At 51.0% G+C, this 19,584-nt stretch overlaps 1 protein-coding gene and 1 long non-coding RNA gene across 3 annotated transcripts; one reads left to right on the forward strand and one right to left on the reverse strand.

The window, feature by feature from the left end:
- Nucleotides 1-276: 276 nt before the first annotated feature.
- On the reverse strand, nt 277-15,542 carry DNPEP (aspartyl aminopeptidase). The gene is made up of 16 exons (XM_037524109.1): nt 15,371-15,542; nt 8,026-8,073; nt 6,961-7,054; nt 6,791-6,879; nt 6,573-6,686; nt 6,203-6,328; nt 5,883-6,013; nt 5,518-5,593; nt 5,307-5,414; nt 4,568-4,645; nt 4,027-4,110; nt 2,939-3,099; nt 2,533-2,572; nt 2,313-2,414; nt 883-1,050; nt 277-522 (listed from the first exon to the last, which is right to left on the reverse strand). Exons 1-16 carry the CDS (start codon nt 15,428-15,430, stop codon nt 472-474), a joined length of 1,530 nt encoding a protein of 509 aa, XP_037380006.1. The 5' UTR covers nt 15,431-15,542; the 3' UTR covers nt 277-471.
- Nucleotides 15,543-15,608: 66 nt separating this feature from the next.
- On the forward strand, nt 15,609-19,462 carry LOC119254849 (uncharacterized). 2 transcript variants are annotated; one of them, XR_005127378.2, is made up of 3 exons: nt 15,609-15,845; nt 16,075-16,141; nt 19,158-19,462. It is a non-coding gene; the product is annotated as an uncharacterized LOC119254849 (long non-coding RNA). The 2 variants fall into 2 exon arrangements; XR_005127377.2 differs by having other exon boundaries at nt 15,609-15,767.
- The last annotated feature ends 122 nt before the right edge of the window (nt 19,463-19,584 follow it).

The following is a 19,584-nucleotide window of genomic DNA, read 5'->3' on the forward strand; positions in this document are numbered from 1 at the left end:
ACAGCCAGTGCCCTTCTCTTTGCAGCTCTGGGGAGGGTTGAGGAGGGATTGCAGGAGGGTGGCAAACAGCCTTGATAGCCCAGGGCAGCCTGAGGGGGTTAATCTGAGCTGGGAGACTGTAGGGTGCTGAGACCTTTCAGGGAATGAAAGGAGGAAAGAGCCTTGAGACCACATCCCAGAAGGGAGACTGAGGACGGAAGAAGTGACCTTCCAAATTGGGTACCACCCACCCTTCGTCCACATCAGGCATGAGCTTAGGAAGAGTTTGAAACCCTAGGAGCTGTGGCCTCCTCCACCTATACTCTATCCCCACTCCCATCCTAGTTCAGAAGGTCAAGGCAGGCTGAACCTTCATTCTTTCAGCCTCCAAACAGGCACAACAGAATGGGTTTGAGTGGAAAATGCACTTTAATAATCCAGCTTCAGCTCAGCTGAGAACTTCCCGTGGATGAGAAGTCTTTCCAAGAGGCCTCAATCCACTAGGAGGTTACGATTCAGAGAAGGGAACAGCTCAAAGAAGCCCTGAAATGGGATGCAACATGGGATCTGGAATTAGTGGAGGCCAGAATGAGGTGCCCTACCCTTACCTCCCACCAACAGGGGCCCCAGCAAGAGAGGCACAGCTGCTTTACCCTCACCCAGGAACTGCCCATCATCCCATCCCTGAGCCTTCTTTGTCCCCTCATTATCTTCTGGGGGTTGATCAGGACTCCCGAGATTTAAGAATGTGAACCCTTCATTCCTACACAGTAGCACCGAGACACCCAGACCCTTCATCTAGGCCAACCACTCAGTGGTGGTGATGCTGACCAGCAACCAATCCAGGCACTAGAGGGACAGGAGTCCAGGTGTCCAAGGCAAAAGGGGTGAGGGGGGAGTCACCTTGAAGAGGGTGAGGGTCTGGAGTACTCCCGTAGTGCAGGCTGTCTCCCGGATGGAGTGCATGGCCAGTTGGGGGCTGCCTAAGTCCAGCACCCGCAGCCCCAGCCGAGAAGCCAAGATAGGGCCAATGGTGGTCCCACAGGGGGAGTCATTACGGACCATGAGATCCTGGGGGGAGAGGGAAGGTCTCATGAGCAGCACATACGAGGCCAAGGTGGAGGTCAGCCCAGCGCCACAGAGCCATAAGGACCTGGCAGATGGTCACTTCTCCCGCCTCAGAGAGTGGATGTGACCAGGATAAAACGCGGGTTCTAGTCCGGCTGGCCAGCAAGAAGCCCACATGGCGAGGCAGACCTCTCTTGTCTTGCCCGCTGCTCCCCATACAGTGTATTTCTTCAGTCTGCCTGTTCTGTTCCCTGCTCTGTCTCCAGTGAATCTTCTCACCCTCCCGTGCATCTGGCCTGTACCCCGGTTCTTGTATAAAAATAATAAATTAAAAAAATATATTAAAAAAAAAATTACAAAGGCGACATGATACCAGCCCAAAGGTCAGTATATCCTGACTTGGTCCCACTCTTTCACTCCAGGTTCCAACTAACATCATCTCACCTCCCCAAATAACCCCTTCTCTGCAGAGCAGGAGGAGGGGATTAAAAAACAATGTATCCTTGGGGCCTCCCTGGTGCTTCAGGGGTTAAAGACATCCAGCCATCTCCAGCCACTGCAGCAAGAGTTCTATCCCCAGCTGGCCAGGGAGCAACCCACGTGGCGCTGCAGGCCTCTCCTGTCTCATCCACTGCATCCCTCAGCAGCGTATTTCAGTAGATCCACCTGTTCTGCTCCCCACTCTGTCTCTGGTGAATCCTCTCACACCCCACACCTCTGGCCTGTACCCCAGTTCTTATATGAATAAATAAATGAATATTTTTTTAAAAATGTATCTTTTATGTCACCCTCTTCCTTCATATGCCCCCCCACACCATACACCGAGAGAGAGATCACTTAGTTTCAGTGTTTTAAAAAATATCATGACTGACATCTTAAAATCATTTTCTTTATATTATGGTTAAAAGGTAAATTAAATTATAATATGATGTCAGGTACCAAGACTTACAGTGTAAGTTAAAACAATTACACAATCAGATAAAGGATTAGCTTCCAATTTTTGGAATAAGGATTACAATATTAACACATGACTCTCGAAATACATGTCTTTCTTCTATGTTTTCTACAGAAATGGGCCCCAAAGCACTCTCCCCAAGAACAACACTCTTGACACCAGAATGTGGCTTCTAACAGTCATCAAATGCAACCAACTTAGGGGAGAGAAACCAACAAGGAGAGCCTGAAATTTCTTGTTGTGCAAGTTCCCCCACTTACCCCCAACCCTGCTGCCTCCATCATGCCCTCCCAGACAGGCCTGCCCTCACCTGCAGGGGCACCCCAACACTGCTGGCCACTTCTCGGATTAGGGCCTCGGAGACGGCGTTTGAGGCATAGCGCTGCTTGCTATTGACCTTGATCACGGGGCCCTGGGGGGAGGCAGACCGGGAACGGAAGTTGAGGCAGAGAGGATGACAGGCCCAGAGGGAACGAGAGGCCAGAACCAGCCAAGCCTCCAAGTCCTGGGGAGAAACGGGAGCACCTCACCTTGTGGAATAGGGGCCGGTGGTTCTCCTCGTGCTTGTCCCTGGAACAGGCAGGCTAAGGGTCAGGGATGGCAAACGGGAACTGGGCATGTCAGCACCCACACCTCACAACACAGCCCTCAATCTTTCTTTCTACAGTGCGGGTAGGACTGAGTCACTCTACAAACAGCGTTGCAGCAGCCTCTACCCAGCAGACGGAAACACAGCCTCGTCAACATGGCTAACTGATTTTGGCCAAGCTGGGCCTTGGAGCAATCAGAAGGAAAACCCACTGAACTCCCCTGCAGAATGAGGAAAGGGAGGTGGGGGAGGCCTTGGTCCAGAGCCAGGACCGAGCTGGGAGGCAGGTTACGGTCACATCTCCAGCTGTTCAGGTCTGGCAGACCCATGTGCCATGGTAGACTCACGGGTAGTTGGGGTGCACGGCATGGGCCATGTCTGCACTGATCATGTAGGACTTGGGTATGGCTTCCTCGAAGGCCGTCAGGTGCTGCGCTGAGGCTGAGATTCGCCGCAGCACCAGCTCCGTCAGCAGTGACTGCGCCCCCTGGGCGCTCTCAGACCCCACCTGCGAGAGCAAAGACCTGACTCAGACCTGGGCTCAAGGGCCTAAGCTGGAGGCCAGGGAGAGGGACCCCATGTCCAGATTGGCCCAGGACCCCAATGAGGCAGCAAAAGGAAAACACAGGGTGTTATCATCAAGTTCCCCAACCTTATGTCACTGAAAACCTGACAGTGGGCTGGGGCCAAACTAATCCTTTGTCATCTCTGGGGCCAAAATAGCACTTCCTGCTGGGCCTCCACAAAGGAGGAAGCCTCTCTTCCTCCTTCTCAACCCTCACATTTGGGCCTCAGACGGAGAGCCACACACACCGTCGGCTTTAACATGTGCCAGAATCCACTGGCTGCCTTTTACAAAGATCACGTAGGTCATAAGTAAACACATAAGTAGGCAACTGAGGGGACATCCCCAGCTTCCCTCACAGCTGAGCAGGGCCTTGCTGGTTCCAGGAGACAGAGGCAGTGGTGACTGCCACTTCTGGGTTATGCCCTTAAAAAGCGAGATGTAGCTTCCCCAGTGCCCCTCCTCCCTGACTAGTAGTCACCCTGGAAGCTGAGTTCAGGACAGCAGAGGCCTGATGACCTGCTAACTCGGAGCTGTGTGTCACAGGCAGAGAACTATCCACGTATTCCAGCTCTAGTTCAGCCTCTCTGACTGCTCTTAACACAAGCACACATTCTAGCAGCCACCAGGTGGTGACCGTGGGGCAGCAGAGATACAGGGCCAAATCCTCGAGGACCCACTGTGTGGCATCAAGGACACACAGGACATAGGGTCACACCAGAGCAGATGGGACCAAATGCTCAGGGAGCACAGCAAGCATTAGTTACTCTGCCTTTGGGACCTCCACAATGGCCCTGGCTCACAATGGAGGCCTGGCACCAGCTGGCTATGGAAAACTCCAGAGACGCCCCAACAGAGCCCCAGACCTACCTCTTCATTGTCATAGAGGGTGATCATGCGCACGTGGGGGTCCGAGGCCAGGGAGGCAGGAGCTGCACAGGAATCAATCAAGGCCTGTTTGGGGAAGAATCAAGAGCATCATCCTCATCCCTCCTCCTTCCTCTGTAACTCAGTCCGCCAGCACCTGGGCACTCATGCTTCCCCCACCCCCCGCCCCCTGCCTGCTGTAATCATGGCTGCAAGGAGAGAGGCTGGGATCTCACAGGCCTCCATCTTTAGGCCACTGCCTGGCAAAGTTGGGGGGACCTTTTCAATGGGATGCTAAGGCCCCTCCCTTGAGGCAGAGGCCAAATGGAAGGAGGAGCAGCAGGAGCAGGGGTAAGAAAGACACCGAGGTGCCCTAAGGAACTCTCAGCCTCCCCACACCTCAGGTCCAGGCCTCAGGCCAGGGCAAGAAGAGGCTACAGCCTCTGGGCCTCTCCACCTGGCCCTCCCACTCTAGCAGACAGAGGAAATGGCCAGTGGTTCTCCCGCCACCTGCAGGGCGTGAGGCCATCCTCCCACCCCTTACCTGCAGGGCACAGAAGCAGCTGTGCAGATTGTCTAGCCGAGGGGCAAAGATGAATTCCTCATAGGCACCACCCAGGACCTAGAAAAACAGGACAGGCAGCCTGACCTTCACCCTTCACCCCTACTTACCTGCCTCTTCCTGCTCCCTGAGCTAGAGGGAGCCTCTGAGCCTCCAAGGTTCTTTGCACAAACTCCCTGACTCCAGCCTCAGAGCACCTTGATCCCTGCTGTGCAGGGCTGGGGAGATGGATCTGGGCTGGATGGAGCTCAGGGACAGGAGGGTGGTAGCTTATAGCTTCTCACTAGTGCCCGAGGGACAGGAAGAGGGAGGGCAGGAATGGTCACCAGAAAAGCTTAGGCAACAGAGACCAGCGGAGAAACAGAAACTTAGTGCAGCTCCAACAGGACATCTAAAGGCTTAGCTGTCTCCTGCTGCTGGCGAGTGGGAGGGACGCAAGGAAAGGCTCCAGAATAAGGGTGCGAGTTTGGAGCTGGTGGGGACCATCTGCAGCAGAAGCTCCTGGGGAATCTGGGGGAAGGTGACTCCCAGGCCCCACCCCAGAGAATGCAGGTGAGCAGGTCTGGAGTGGAAACCGGGCCTGATGGCAGGAAGGGAGAAGACAGGAATAAGAGTAACTGGGAAACTGGCAGAAGTGATGAGAGTTTCAGGGGGGCATGCTGGGGCAGGCTGGGATCCTGGAGACCGCCCCCCTCCCCAAGATCCCGTGGCCGTTCCTTACCGCAGGCTGGGTGTCTGCAAGACACAGCTCCATCTCCAAGATGTCCTCAGGGCTCAGCCCCAAATGGGCACAGAGTAGGGACATGAGGACCGAGTGGTGCCGGTCATCCTGCAGGGCAGAAGGATGCTGGGAGGGGGGTCCACCCCCACCTCTCAGGAATTGGTCCCTCCCACTCTGCTCATCACTCCCTGCGAGTGGGAGACTCTCTTACGGTAGCACTGAGAGGTCCAGGCTCAGGGGTCCCCTTCTCCAGCTCCTCCTGGACTGCTGTAGCAAGAATGGGGACCCTGTGGGGAGATACAGTGGGGGGAGAGGTGAGGAGAGAAGTGGGGGGCAGAGCAGGACAGGAGTAGGTTCAGGCATCTCCTGATGGGGAACTTCCCTTGCTCTTCAAGTCCCAGCTTGTTCCCCAAATGACAGAATTCTGAGGGCTCCAAGACATCAGCTGGGTCCCAAGAGTAGAAACTGACCATGGCCACCAGTAGTTAGTGACCTCCCAGGCTCCACGGGGCCTCTTTCATCACCTGGTGCCCACACCATCCCTCCTAGTCCCCAGGGCCCTTGTCCCAGTCTCACAAGTGCATCTCCATGTTGGGCCCGAAGTTCTCGTTAATATTCCGCTGGAGATGGATGGCCAGGTGCGGGATGCGAAGGATGGGCCTGTCCACGTGCACCAGCCGCTGCTCCAGCCGGCCTGAAGTGGGACACTGGGGTGGCCAGGCTGGGTCAGGCAGGGTGCCTTTCAATCACAACTGGGGGCAAAAGCCCCCACTTAACCCGGACTAACCAAGGTTGTCCTCGGACCCAGACCCTTCCTAACTCTTCTAAAGGAAGGTGAGAGTCCCTCTTCAGATAGCTGAAGCTGAGAACCTCCCAGGTCCAAGCTCAGTTCCCACCTTGACAATGACACGTCCAGCCAAGGTCAGGTCACGGTCAAACCAGGTGCTCCAGATGCCACCGCCGTAGGTCTCCACACCAACCTGCTGGAAGCCCACCTGGCTGCGGCGAGACCGCCGTTTCACCTGAGTGTGACGATGGGGAGCAAGAAGCACACGGAATGAGGCCTCATGACAAGATTTTGAGCAGAGCATTCACAGGTGAAGTAACAGAATATTAGTGTTGGAGAAAGCCCAAGATGTGGACAAAGGGGGTGACAAGTCTTCTCTCCTGCTCCCAGTTTCCTCTTGCCCTGTTCTCCCCATTACCACCCCACCACACACACACACACACACACACACACACCCCAGCACAGCCCCAGTTCCTCACCCGCAGGCAGGGGCTGTCTGTGTGGGCCCCAATGAGGCTGAAACCATTGCCAGGCACGAACTGGCCTCCCACAGCAAAAGCGATGATGGAGGAGGAGTTCCTGGTCAGAAAGTACTGGGGGAAAGAGGGGTGCCTTGGACTAGCCAGCCAACTGGCCCGCAGGACTTTGAGCCCCAGCCTGGGGATCTGCTTCTTTGTCCCCACCCCACCCTTAGTACCTTGCTCTCGGGCTGGATGTCCCAGGTCTCTGTTTCCTTGAGCTCATGGAAGCCAGCCTGGAGGAGGCGGTTGCGGCACTCAGCGACCGCTGCAGCGAAAGAACCTCTCAGGGCGCGAAGCCGGCGAAGGCACCCCCGCCCCGCCCCGGGCCCGGGCCGGGCTCGCTTACCGTGGAAGGGCGAAGGGCTCCGGTTCACGAATTTGAGGAGCTCCCGAGCCGCGGCCTGCACCGCCTCTTTGCGCGCCCTGCCAGTCATGGCCACCTAGGAGAAGGGGGGCTCTCAGGTCCCACGCGGCCTGGGACCTCTGGCCTGTCCTCCAGGCCCCCAGGACTCTCCCCGACTCCCTCCCAGGTGAGCGCTCGGGCCCCCGACCTCCACCTGCCTCCTGCTTCCTCCAGCGAGAGCAGGTGCCGGGCGACGCCTCCCCTTAAAGCCTCGGTCCCGCAGCCGCAGCACCTCCTCGGCGGCGCTCCCCGCCCAGCGGACCGCGGGGCCGCCCCCCAAGCCCCACCCACGGCCCCGCCCCGCCGGGAAGTCCCGGGGCTCCCCAACTCCGAGGACCACGCGGGCCCCCGACCCTCCGCGGCCCTCGCCCCGCGCGCCCCCGACCCCGGCGCTCCCAGGGCCCGGGTCCTCGGGGGACGCCGCGGCCCGCCCGCCGCCCGCCCCGCCGCCCGCCGGCCACCCGTTTCCGACCCCAGGAAGGTCAGGGCACCGGGGCGGCGCTTGCGGTTCCGATTCGGGCCGGCGCGGTGGGCAGCCCGGGCCCGGGTCTGGGCCGAAGTTCGAGAGGAGCGGGCCGAGGCCACCCACCTGCATGGCCGCGCGCTCCGTCCAGGCGCCCCGCCGGCCCGCGCCCTCCCCCGCCCGCCCCTCGCCCGGCCGCACCGCCCCGGCCGCCCTGGCCGCCCCGGCCGCCCTGATCGCCCCTGGCCGCCCGGCCGCCCGGCCGCCGCACCCTCGCCGGGCCGCGCTGTCCGCTCCGGCCGCCCCGGCCCCGCCCTCGCCCGGCCGCACCGGCCGCTCAATCCCAGCGGCCCGCCCCGCCCCGCCCCGCCCCCGCCGCCCGCCCCGCCCCCTCGCGCGGTTGCCCCGCCCCCGGCTGCCAGCGGTGGTGGCGGGCGCCCCCTGCCGCCCCGGAGGTCTTAGGACAGCCGGGCAGGGCCGGCCCCAGCCACCACCGCGCCGCCCCGAGTCAGATTTTGAGAAAAACTTCGCACTCGCCAGCTCACCTGGTCCGACGGGTGCGGTCCAAAGTGCTCTCTCTCCCCACAGGCACCCTAGTGATGATAAAAGCAACATGACTAATGTTCATGGAGCGCTCACGATGAGCTTTATCAGCACTCCAGGGGTTACAAGTCGACGGAGCAATGGTGTTTAAACACTGGGAGGGGGATGTGGGGAGTGGGGAGCAGTTATAAGGGTCCTGTGCCTCTTACTTTAACTAACGGCGTAGGTATTGCAGGGGAGTGTCAGGAATATAGGCACTAGCTGATGGGTTGCGTTCATGGCATCCCCTATCCGTTAAGTGAGATGCCATTATGCGTAAAATTTCATTGCTGAGTGGGTTATGGAGAGACCTTTCTGGTCCTCTGAGGACCCAGAGCCTGGCTACCGGGGATGAGAAACCTTTAAGGACCAGGAAAGGAGTTGAAACGAGTACACTATGTAAGGGAAGAAAACTCAAGTCTCTAATGTTCTCCTGATCACAAAGGAAATGTTAATGTGAGAGATTCAACTGTCACAAAAACGCATAACTTCAAGAGTACAAGCAAACATTTGGTAAATTGGACAGCCTTTCTTAACTTTAAAAAAAATTCTCTTAAGAAACTAGAAAGAGAAAGGATAAAGGTGTTCTGTCAGAAATCTACAGCAGAGGTTGGTGATCCTATCCGGATCAGGGGAGAGACCAATCAATGAGCTAGTGCCTCTTGTTGCAAATGTGCCCAGCAGTCAGAGCCAGCACCATAAAATTATACACATGAAAATGTAACATTTGTCGCGTTTATAGATTATATGATTGCCCTAAACCTCCAAGAAGATAAATTGAAATTCTCTTAGAACTGGTAGGAACGGTGGCCTGATTTTTTGAATCATTGATATCAACTACATAACAAAATAGAAAAAATAGTCCTTTTTACAAGAATAATACTATTAAATTTGTAGAAATGACATACAAGAAACCCAATTTCACTGTAACCAGAGAAATGCAAGTTAAAAAGAGATACCATTTTTGATTTGTCAAATTATCAAAAATAAAATATATAGGTAATATCAAGTGTTGGAAGGAAGCTGGGGGAATTCACATCTTTACACCCAATTTCTGTGGTGACAAGCCCAAGCTGCCAACATGAACTAAATGTGGACTAGGAAAAGTGCCCCAAAGCATAACTTTGTATAGAATTCTACCATGCAGATATAATAGACAAAAATCACTTCCAGCATAGATTTATAGTAAAATGAAAATGTGATGATTTTTGAGCATTTGTTTGTTAAATAATTTAATTTTAGGTTTTTATAATTTAATTTTTTAATGATTGCCATATTTAGCAACAGGATCAAAAAATTCCTGGAAATTTGCCCATTATGCTCTGATTCAGGTCAGCTCTAGCATGCAATTTCTCTATACTCTACATCTTTGTTCCTCAAAGAGTGATTTGTTGACCTGCAGCTTCAATAATACCTGGGAGAGTTTTAGAAATGCAGAATCTTAGGGCTTATCCCAGAACTACCAAAATCAGAATCTATGTGTTAACAAGATTCCTAGATAATTTGAATGCATACAAAGTTTTCTCACATGGTATTTTATAAAGTACCATGCGGAAGTAATGATGTGAGGTTAATACTCTGGTTTCTCTTCAGAACTCATAAATCTTTCACTTTTTCAATGTGAGGTCAATCTTTAAGTATTATCATGAAAAAAAATTCCAAATATATTATTGAGTGAAAAAAAAAAGCAATTTACAGAATAATATTTATAGGGCAAGAACATTTAGTTAAAACTCAATCATACACTGCATTAAATTTCTAGATTTTACATAAATATGTATGTAAATGCCTGGAAACAGTTTTGGAAAGGAGAGTGGTCATTTCTTGATAAGGGAAATGGTACTGGGTATGAAGTGGGCAAGTCAAGGGGTAAGAGGGACTTTATCTCAAAACAGTTTCTGAGATTTACTCTGGCCCTTTTTTTTCTCTACTAGTCCTCAGCTGGTGTTCACAATGCTACTGCTATTTGTTTCTCTTCTTGGTTTAACAACTATTTAAGTGCAAAAGCCTATTAACAAAGCAATTGGTCACATTCACTTCTATGTGAGTTGATGTAATATGTGTCCTTTCTGATCCATCAGTCTGTAAGATCAGCTGCTTAAATTATAATAGGAATCTGTCACATAATTGGTAAGGGTGATTTGAGATACAGAAGACCAAGAGATAGAAGGCATACAGAGAGAGAGAGAGAGAGAGAGAGAGAGAGAGAGAGAGAGTGTCCCCATCTGCTAAAATGCAGTTGAAAGACTGAATCAGATAATCTGATTACCTGCTGCCAAGTCAGCACGGGTGTCTCATTACTGGTAGATGTCTTGGATATAGAAACCAATGCTTAATTTGCTGCTGGGTATAATGATAGGCATTTGCATAACAAGTGCAATTTGTTCTCTTACAGAGTTCTTGGGAGGGCACATTAAACTTCAACATGTGTTTTCCCCTCAGGTCCTGTTTTCCAGGCAGACAGAACTGATAGAGAACTACAAATCCCAGGATGCCTTGAGGTTAGCAGCTCTGGCAAAATTATAATTTCCAACCAATTATGTTCTAGGAGGAAAGTTTAAAAAGACTTTCTATGGTTAAAAGAATCAAGCTCCTCCTTAGGGACTGATAGGTACCAACTTCCAAATATATTACTAAGTGAAAAGATAGTGCAGAATAGGAATTATACTGTAAACTCACAGACATACATAAGGCCCTTCTATGTTTAAACTACTATATCAGGAGTCCCAAGAAATGATAACTAACTCTGGGAAGGAGTAGTGGGGTGGCTGAAGGTTTGGGGTAGAAGGGACACTTCTTTTTCCTTTGGTACATTTGGACTCTTTTTCTATGTTCATATATCACTTTTAAAATCTTCATATGTAAATTTTAAGAGTAACAGGTAGAAAGATGGTCTTTAAGTACTTCCTGTGACCTTGACTTTTGTTTTCTTCTGTACGCTGATTAAATTAGTTAGCATTTGTTGGCTAACATTTAACCCTAACCCTTTTGTTAAGAAATGCTCACATAAAGCTCTTTGATCCTTTGATATGGTCATTGTGTGGTCCTTTTTATTGTTAAGATGTAGATGACATGTTTTTGATACTGATATTTTAAACCAAAAATTACAACCAAAGATAAGGAAACTTTCAGAAAAATGATACCCAATTCCATTAGTTCTTCACCTACCCAAACTATTGACCTACATTTTCCCTGGTCCTCACACTTCTGTCTCCACTTCCTCCTACCTTAAGTCATGTGCTCTGTTATTATAAACACTCCCGTGTGTCTGCTGTGAAGTCCCTTGCGAACTCTGGATTTGTTTTCTTGTCTGGCAAACCTCTGGCAAACCCCAGCCTGGGCTGCAACCAGCTTCTCACTTGCTCCTTTGTGGCTAGAGAAATCCCCACAGCCTGCTGAGTAGTCTCACTTTAAAGCAGTGTCTAGGAAGCTACAATGGGTTCTGTGTACTGCCCAGTGCACCTGCTTTAAATATCTCGACTATTCATTCTTCCACTCTCCTGGAGGACAGTTTTCATCCTGTCTCTTCCCCCATCCTCATTCTCAGCAGCTTAGCTGGGCTCCTATTTTCCTGAGAAAATAGAAGCCTTCAAGAAGAGGACTTCCCATGTTCTAAGCTAGAACATTCTAAGCTAGGCTTCTCCCTGCATCTGAGCTCCATATTCTGCTGTGCCCATGAATCATCTGTCCTCCTACCTAAGGTCACCCACTCCACTTGTGCAAGAGGACCTGTCCCTCTGGCCTACTCAGCAATTCTCCTCTCACTCCTGAATCAGCCTTCACAGTTCTTCTAGGGTGTCATGCTGAGTAGCATCCCTGGGCCCTGTCATTGTTCCTCTTGCAAAAGAATCCTCTTCTAATCCCTAGTCTCCCTCCAGCCATGCTCTCATTTTTTTGCTTTCCTTTAAGTAAATTTAAAATTTTTCCTTTAAGTAAATTATTTTAAAATTTAAAAATGTCATTAAAAAATATGTAGATAGGGCCTCCCCGGTGGCGCAGCGGTTGAGCTCTGGGTTGCGAAGCTGCCCGCAGCCTCTGCAACGCTGGTTCGATCCCCGGCTGCTCCCCGGCCACGGGGCAAGGGTCCCACATGGTGTGCAGACCTCTCCTGCCGCCCGCTGCTCCCCTCAGCAGTGTACTTCAGTCCTTCTGCCTGCTCTGCTCCCCGCTCTGGCTCGGTGGGTTCTCTCGCCCTCCCGCGCTTCTGACTGTACCCAGTGCTTGTATAAATAAATAAATAAATAAATAAATCTTTTTTAAAAAATGTAGATAAATATATTGAATGAATGAAATTTTAAAAGAGAATTGTTTTTTGTGGAAAATGGCCCTCATGGACTATCCCCAGCAATAAAAAGGACCACACTAGAACTGCAACAACCTGGAAGGATCTCACGGGTATTAGGTTGAGTGGGGAAAAAAATGACAACATTTTAGAGATGGAACATAGATTATTGGTTGCCAAGAGCTGGGGGGAGAGGAGGAGGTGTGGACCTAAAGAGAGGTGCAGGGAACAACTTAGTGGTGGTGGAACTGTTCTGTATCTTGACAACTGTGGTGATAAAATTAGGGATGCCAAATAAAACATGGGACAGCTAGTTGAATAAGATAAGCAAGGATTAAATTCTTAGTATAAGTATATCCCAAGTGTTGTATGGGCTATACTTACACTAGATTAAACTTTTTTAAAAAAGATTTCTTTATTTATGCATACAAGAACTGGGGTACAGGCCAGAGGTGTGGGGGGTGAGAGGATTCACCAGAGACAGAGCGGGGGGGAACAGAACAGGCAGATTGACTGAAATACACTGCTGAGGGGAGCAGCGGGAGAGGTCTGCTGCACCATGTGGGAAGTTCCCTGACCAGGGATCGAACTCATGCTGCAGTGGCTGTGGACAGCTTCATAGGTTGTGTCTTAACCCCTTGAGCCACCAGGGAGGCCCACTAGATGTAAACTTCAACTGAGTGTCCTGTGTTTCTATTTGCTAGGTCTGGCAATCCTAGATAAAATGGCACAGACCTATGCGCACACATTTAACCAATGTCACTTGCTTGGTTGTGAGATGGTGTGTTTTTCATTGAGGGAAAAGCGTGAAGGGAATGAAAGAGCTCTTTGGACGATTGTTTCAAACTCCCGTGAATATATAATTATTTCAAAATAAAAACTTTTTTTAATGGCCTGCAAAAGAAGACCAACTGCTCTGGCTGGCAATAAAAGCAAAGAGTTATAGGCAGTTATTAACCTTAGAAGTTTTATGGAATGCTATAAAAACCGGCACCTCACAAAGGTCTTAAGATGCATCCCTCTCATGTCCACAAACTGCTACTGTAGTTATTGATAGTGTAACAGGGTGGTTTACATGTGGGCTTAGGATCTCACACCCTGAGTTCAAATTCTGGCTCCTCTGTTTATTAGCTGCAACCAGCTCCCACGTCCATGCCCGGGGTGAACTCCACATTCAGCCGCATCAGGCTGGTGGCTTGAAACCCATCTGGGAACACTGATGCGCTGAGATTGGCAAACGCTACAAACTAGGCCTTCCCTTTTTTTTTTCTCCCTTCTTCCAAAGAGCTGATGTTAAACATTTATCATCATACCGCAGACTTTGAGCCTCGGTTTTCTCATCAGTAAAATGGGGGCGATACCAGTGATAACCCCATAATGTACTGAGATAACACATTGGGTGCTTATCAGTTACCGTGTCCCTAGTAAGTGAGCAAAACATGCTCACTATTATTATCTCTCCTATTAAACTAGGGGCCAGCGAGGGCAGGCCTAGGCCTTACTCATCTTGCTATCTTTAGTGGTTGGCACAGGGCCTGAAACACAGCCAGTGCTAAACAAATGTTTGCTAAATGAGTGAAGAAGTGGTCAGAATATGAAACAGTGGCTGAAGGTACCCACACATTTTCCCAAAGACCTTGCAGGGCACACCCTTGATTTTTAGTTCTGGAGATTTTCAGCCCCCTTGGAAGTCTTCCAGGGAGGCTTGGGAGCACACACACCCTCTTGCAGACCTGGCCTGGCCCCAGCAAGGCGGTGCCCATGGGTCACGGGTGGCAGCGACAGAACCTCACCTCTCCTTCCTCCTGCAGCCGACATGGGCCTTTCTGGCTCTGCGTCTGCCTGACTAGAGGTCATTTAATCCTCTCTGGATTTGTCCTGTTTATTTTAGTGAACAGGGCTGTTTACTTTCAGTTCGTATTTCCAGGGGTGCTTGCTCATTTTGCTTCCTTTTTATTTACTCTTCACAAGCACTGGGGTTTGAGTAAATATGTCTATAAAGTTCCAGGGACTGGGTTATTCTGTGTCTGGTATTTTAATGGCCTTTAAACAGTGTCTGCTCAGGTAAGCATTTTATAGATGGGTCGAAAGATAGAGAATTCTGCTCTCAGTGGCCTCTGATTCCTTCCAAATGGACAGCTGGCCGCCAGCAGCCTATGAATGAATCATGGCTTTTCATCAGTGATAAAAATATCAACGTCAACACCCATCCCTGGTCAGCCAGACAGGGGCCTTGGGAGCTGGGATAGGTTCTCAGGGTCAGCACCACCTGGAGTACTTTTAAAATGCAGTTTTCGGGGCCTCCCTGGTGGTGCAGGGAGTTGAGTGCCAGCACTATGAAGCAATCTGCAGCCTTTGTAGCACGAGTTCGATCCCCAGACAGGGGGCTGGCCCACATCGAGCAGCAGACCTCTCCTGCCTTGCCTGCTGCTCCCCTCAGCAGTGTGTTTCAGTGAATCCAACTGTTCTGCTCTCTGTCTCTGGTGAATCCTCTCACTGCCCCGCCCCCCCAGCTCTGGCCTATACCCCAGGTCTTATATGCATAAATAAATAAATCTTTTTTTAAAAATGCAGGTTTACAAACCCTACACTTGAAATTCTGTATGGGAAGCTTTGGCTGAGCCCCAGAGATGTGCATTTTTAACCTACAATGCAAATACTTCTGCTATCCTTAGACCTTTCTGAGAAAAACTAATCTCCATTTTCAAAAATACTACTGCCAGTGGGTGGGCTGCCCTTGAACTCAGAGCCCTGCTTGGGGGCAACATGGAGAGAGAGGCCATGGAACCAGGTAGGGCTATTTGAAATGAATCCATAAATACTTATCAAGTTAGCCAGAAGGAAGAGGATTATTACTCTAATCCGCCACCTGCTCTAGGTCTAATTTGTCAGAAAGGGGAGGGAAGGGACCATATCTGGCTCATTTTGATCCCCCACAATCCTTAAGACAGCCCAGCTCCCAGGTGGGCACTTTGCTGTGGCTGGGACATTCCCGCCCAGGACAGACCGAGGGAGCAGCTGATTACCTCGGGGTAGCCTGGGAACCAGTTGTTGGGAATGGATGTGGTGGAGAGGCTGAGCGTCATGGTCGTCAGCTGGCCTCCTCCAGGGCCAGGCCAGGTCCGTCAGAGGCCCAGTGACTAGGCTATTGGCCAGCTCGTCCCTTGCCCTGGGTCCCTCTGCTCCAACTTGCGGGGTTCTCCATCCATCTGATGGAGCCCATTATGACATCATCAATGCAATTTGAATCAGTAACATCTTCACAGGACCCGAGCCTCAGGCAGTGTCTAGATGAGCCTTGACCCCAGGGGAGGGTGGTCTTGTATCAGGAGGCCACAAATACAGGCTCTTCTTTTCTTTCTTTTTTTTAGATTTATTTATTTAAGTATACAAGAACTGGGGTACAGGCCAGAGGTGTGGGAGGTAAGAGGATTCACCAGAGACAGAGTGGGGAGCAGAACAGGCAGACTGACTGAAATACACTGCCGAGAGGAGCAGCGGGTGAGCAGGACAGGAGAGGTCTGGGGCGCCATGTGGGCAGCTCCCTGGCAGGGGATCGAACTTGTGCTGCGGACAGCTCCACAGTGCTGTGCTTAATCCCTTGCGCCACCAGGGAGGCCCAGGCTCTTCTTTTCTTGAAGACCTCCAGCCTCATTCTCCACCTGGGCCCCTTTGTTTCCTTGGGGTGGGGGGTGGTCTATTATGTGTCTATTGTCTGTTTCCTCACCAGGAGGACACAGCTGCCCCTGCTGGATTCATTGCTGAATCCCCAGTGCCTTGCACAGTGCCTGACCATGGTAAGTGCACACTAACAATTTTGCAGGTGTGTGGACACCGGAGAGGCTTTCCTGGCTCCAGCCCTCTGTGCCTGTATTCGCGTGACAAGCATGTCTCAAGCGTTTGTTATGTTTCAGGCCCTCATGGACCGGAATGACTCCTTTCCTGCCCAGAGCAGCTCCTAATCTGGCTGTGGGGTGATAGACACACTTCCTTTGTGTAATAGCACGCTGACCCGGGCTATCCCCGGGCTCCAGGGCAGAGGGGGTTGCAGACAGAGCACACTGTGCAATGACAGGCTCTTAAACCAGAGAAATGGTTTGTGGCTTGGCAGAACCACCCCCCCTTCCGCACCCTCCCATGCAGGGAGCCCCATCTGCCCTGAGGCCCTGCCTTTGCTGACAACCAGGCTGCTTGTTTCTGCTAATATTGCAGCAGGGTGCATCTACAGAAGCAATCTATAAAACACCATTTACAGCCATAACTAAACCACAAAAATCAATCCTCAACGCTCACTCCCTTCAACAACATGCTTGGAGAGCCTTCTGAGTGGGGTGCAAAGTTTTAAGGTGTCATGGGAGAGGTAGAGATGAATGAAATGAGGACTCAGTCTGGGGCAGGGGTGGGGGGGCTTCTGATCTCCCTGTGGGGCAGGACACCAGGAGATGAGATGATTAAGCTCATGTAGAGGAGGCGTGTGTGCCCAGTAGTGGGCCAAGGCTCTAGAACTCCACTGCCTGAGAGCCGCCAGGCAGTGCCTCTTGAGCACTGGGAGTATGGCTAGAATGAATGGAGAAGTTGCCTTATATATAAAATGAAATCCATATCAGATTATTAGAAAAATGTATCCTGAGCCTCCCTGGTGGCTCAAGGGGTTGAGCACCACACTATGAGACAGTCTGCAGCCTCTGCAGCACAAGTTTGATACTCAGGCCTGCCAGGGAGAAACCCGCATGGCGAGGCAGACCTCTCTTGTCTCACCCGCTGCTCCCTCAGCAGTGTATTTCAGTCAGTCTGCCTGTTCTGTTCCCTACTCTGTCTCTGGTGGATCCTCTCATCCCCTTCCTCCTACACTTCTGGCCTGTACCCCAGTCCTTGTATGCATAAATAAGTAAATCTTTTAAAAAATGTATCTTAATTTTTAAATATCAAGACAGGTTGAAATGACAATACTTTGAATACATTGTATTTTATATATATATTATTACAATTTCTCTCACCTGCGTCTTCTGCTTTTTTAAAAAAGATTTATTTATTTATGCATACAAAAACTCCGGTGTAGGCCAGAGATGCAGGGGTTGGGGGTGGGGGAGCAGAACAGGCAGATTGACTGAGACACACTGCTGAAGGGAGCAGCAGGAGAGACAGGAGAGGTCTGCTGCGCCATGTGGGCAGCTCCCTGGCCGGCTGGGCATAGAACTTGTGCTGCAGAGGCTGCTGATGGCTTCACAGTGCTGTGCTTAACCCCTTGCATCACCAGGGAGGCCCCATCTTTTGCTTTTTAAAACTGACTCCCAAGACAATTTAATGACACCTGTGCCTCCCATTACATCTCTGTTGGACAGCACTGGTCTAGGAGTTGAGGGAACCTAGCTGGGACCAGCACAGTAGCCTGCGCTACTGCAGCTGGGAAGACTTTGAGGAAAAGGAACAATCGGGAGCTAGCAAGGGGGCACTGAAGAAGAGTGCGGGAAGATTCTCAGAGAAGTTTGATCTTGTAGGGAAGGAGAGGGGATGGCAGCTCAAGGAGGCCTCTTGTCTGGGGAACAACACGCATTTCCATCACCCACCCTTCCTCCCCGTCCTGCCACCTTCCAGAGATGACCCTCCAGCCACCTCTCATGCACTGGCTCTCAAGTAAGGCCCTTTCCTCTCAGCACTGGACAACGGGGAAGTGGTCAGTGAGCTGGCTGGGCTGCTAGTATTGGGTGAGATCCATATCCAGACCATCCATTCCAAGGGTGCCTTAAAAATACATCCCCCACCCCCGACTCCCAGGGCTGGGTCTGGGGAGAAGGGCAGTGGGGGTGGGAGGGGAGCTCAGGGACAGAGGCGGGTGGAGTTGGGCATTTGGTCAGTGTTCGGAAGACTTCTCAAGGGAGTGTGTGACCAGGGAGGAAGAAGTCAGCACCCCAACAGGGTCAGATCGTTGCCATTATGGACACAGTTCATCAGGGGAGGTGGGGCAGCTTGGATCTATGTCCCTGCGGCTGCGCCTCCACTCAGCCGCAGCGCAGCCATAAACACTCCAGTGCGAGGATTAACTCTGCGTGTGGTGTCTGGGACATTGTGAACAGCTCTCGGTGGCTGTGTTTGTGTCTGTGTTACATTGATCTCTAACCCCAGAACCTAGGACGTGAGGCTTGGTGCACAGCCAGTGTTCAATAACTATTGATGGGTGGAGGACGGAAAGAAAGAAGGAAGGAAGGAGGGACGTAGGGTGGGTGCCTGGGTGCACAGATCTGTCAAAGCACAGAATAGTGATTTGGGTGGGGGAGGCTTTGTTTGGTTTATGCCAGAGTTTTTTTTGCAACAGAGGTTTCTCACAAGCCAGATTCCACGGTCCATGTGCGGGGAGAATGCATGTCCACACAGCTTTCCACCTGTTCCCTCCCCGGGCCACAGCTTTAAGAGACAGTATCGATGTCTGGGCTGTCTGTGCAGTTCTGTGGTTAAAGTTTTGCCTCCACGCGCTTATTCTATGAAGCGCTTTTTAAAAGCCCCCTAGTACTTCTGCAATGTGAAGAATTCCAGATGGGGTTGGGGTTAACCTGGCATGGACCTGGGTGTGGGAACTGGTTCCTGAACCAGCCAGGACCCCCCCACGTACATCAGGAACCTGCACTTTCCCCTATGGCCACTGGAGGGCACTTTGACCATGAAATACCAGCTCTTCATCTCCCACGTCTTTGGAGAGTCCTGACTCAATCCAACAAGCATTTTTAAATCCTCACAATAATGATAGCTCTGTGTTGAATGCCCACTGTGGTGCTAAACATCTTAAATATATATTATCTCACTTGATATTCACTACAGATATGTGAGTTATCTTGGCTGTTTAGGAAGAACTGGAGCTTAAAGAAACCAAAGAATTTACCTAAAGTCGCTCAGCTAACTAAAATCGGGGAATCGGGACTTGAACCCACGTCCTTAGGCATTGACCATAAACAGTGAATGATGGCGAAGCTGAAAAACGGACTCTGGACAGAAGCAGAGAGATGAGTATACTGCACAAATATTGTTACTGAACAATTGACACAGATGAAATTGGAAGATGACTTACAATTTGTACATTTCATGTGGCAATGTTTCTTTTTTCCCCAGAAATGATGTTATTAAATAAATGGAGTGTTTCGCAATTCATGGCGTCTTAACTTAGAGGAAATAAAATTGCAATACAAGGCAGGAAAAGATAATTTTCGCTTAACACTTAGAGTGCTTATTATGTGCCCAGAACTGTTCT

The sequence above is a fragment of the Talpa occidentalis genome, unplaced genomic scaffold, assembly GCF_014898055.3.
Source record: "Talpa occidentalis isolate TD23 unplaced genomic scaffold, MPIMG_talOcc4v2.1 talOcc4.3, whole genome shotgun sequence".
Classification (NCBI taxonomy): Eukaryota; Metazoa; Chordata; class Mammalia; order Eulipotyphla; family Talpidae; genus Talpa; species Talpa occidentalis.

Bases quoted from the DNA above. Each gene is read 5' to 3' on its own strand.
- DNPEP (XM_037524109.1), bottom strand. From the start codon at position 15,430: ATGACGCTCAGCCTCTCCACCACATCCATTCCCAACAACTGGTTCCCA. The intron at 6,687-6,790 runs GTACTAAGGGTG...TCTTTCCCCCAG, and splicing joins ACATCCAGCCCGAGAGCAAG to TACTTTCTGACCAGGAACTC. The intron at 6,014-6,202 runs GTGGGAACTGAG...TGGCCACCCCAG, and splicing joins CTGGACGTGTCATTGTCAAG to TGTCCCACTTCAGGCCGGCT.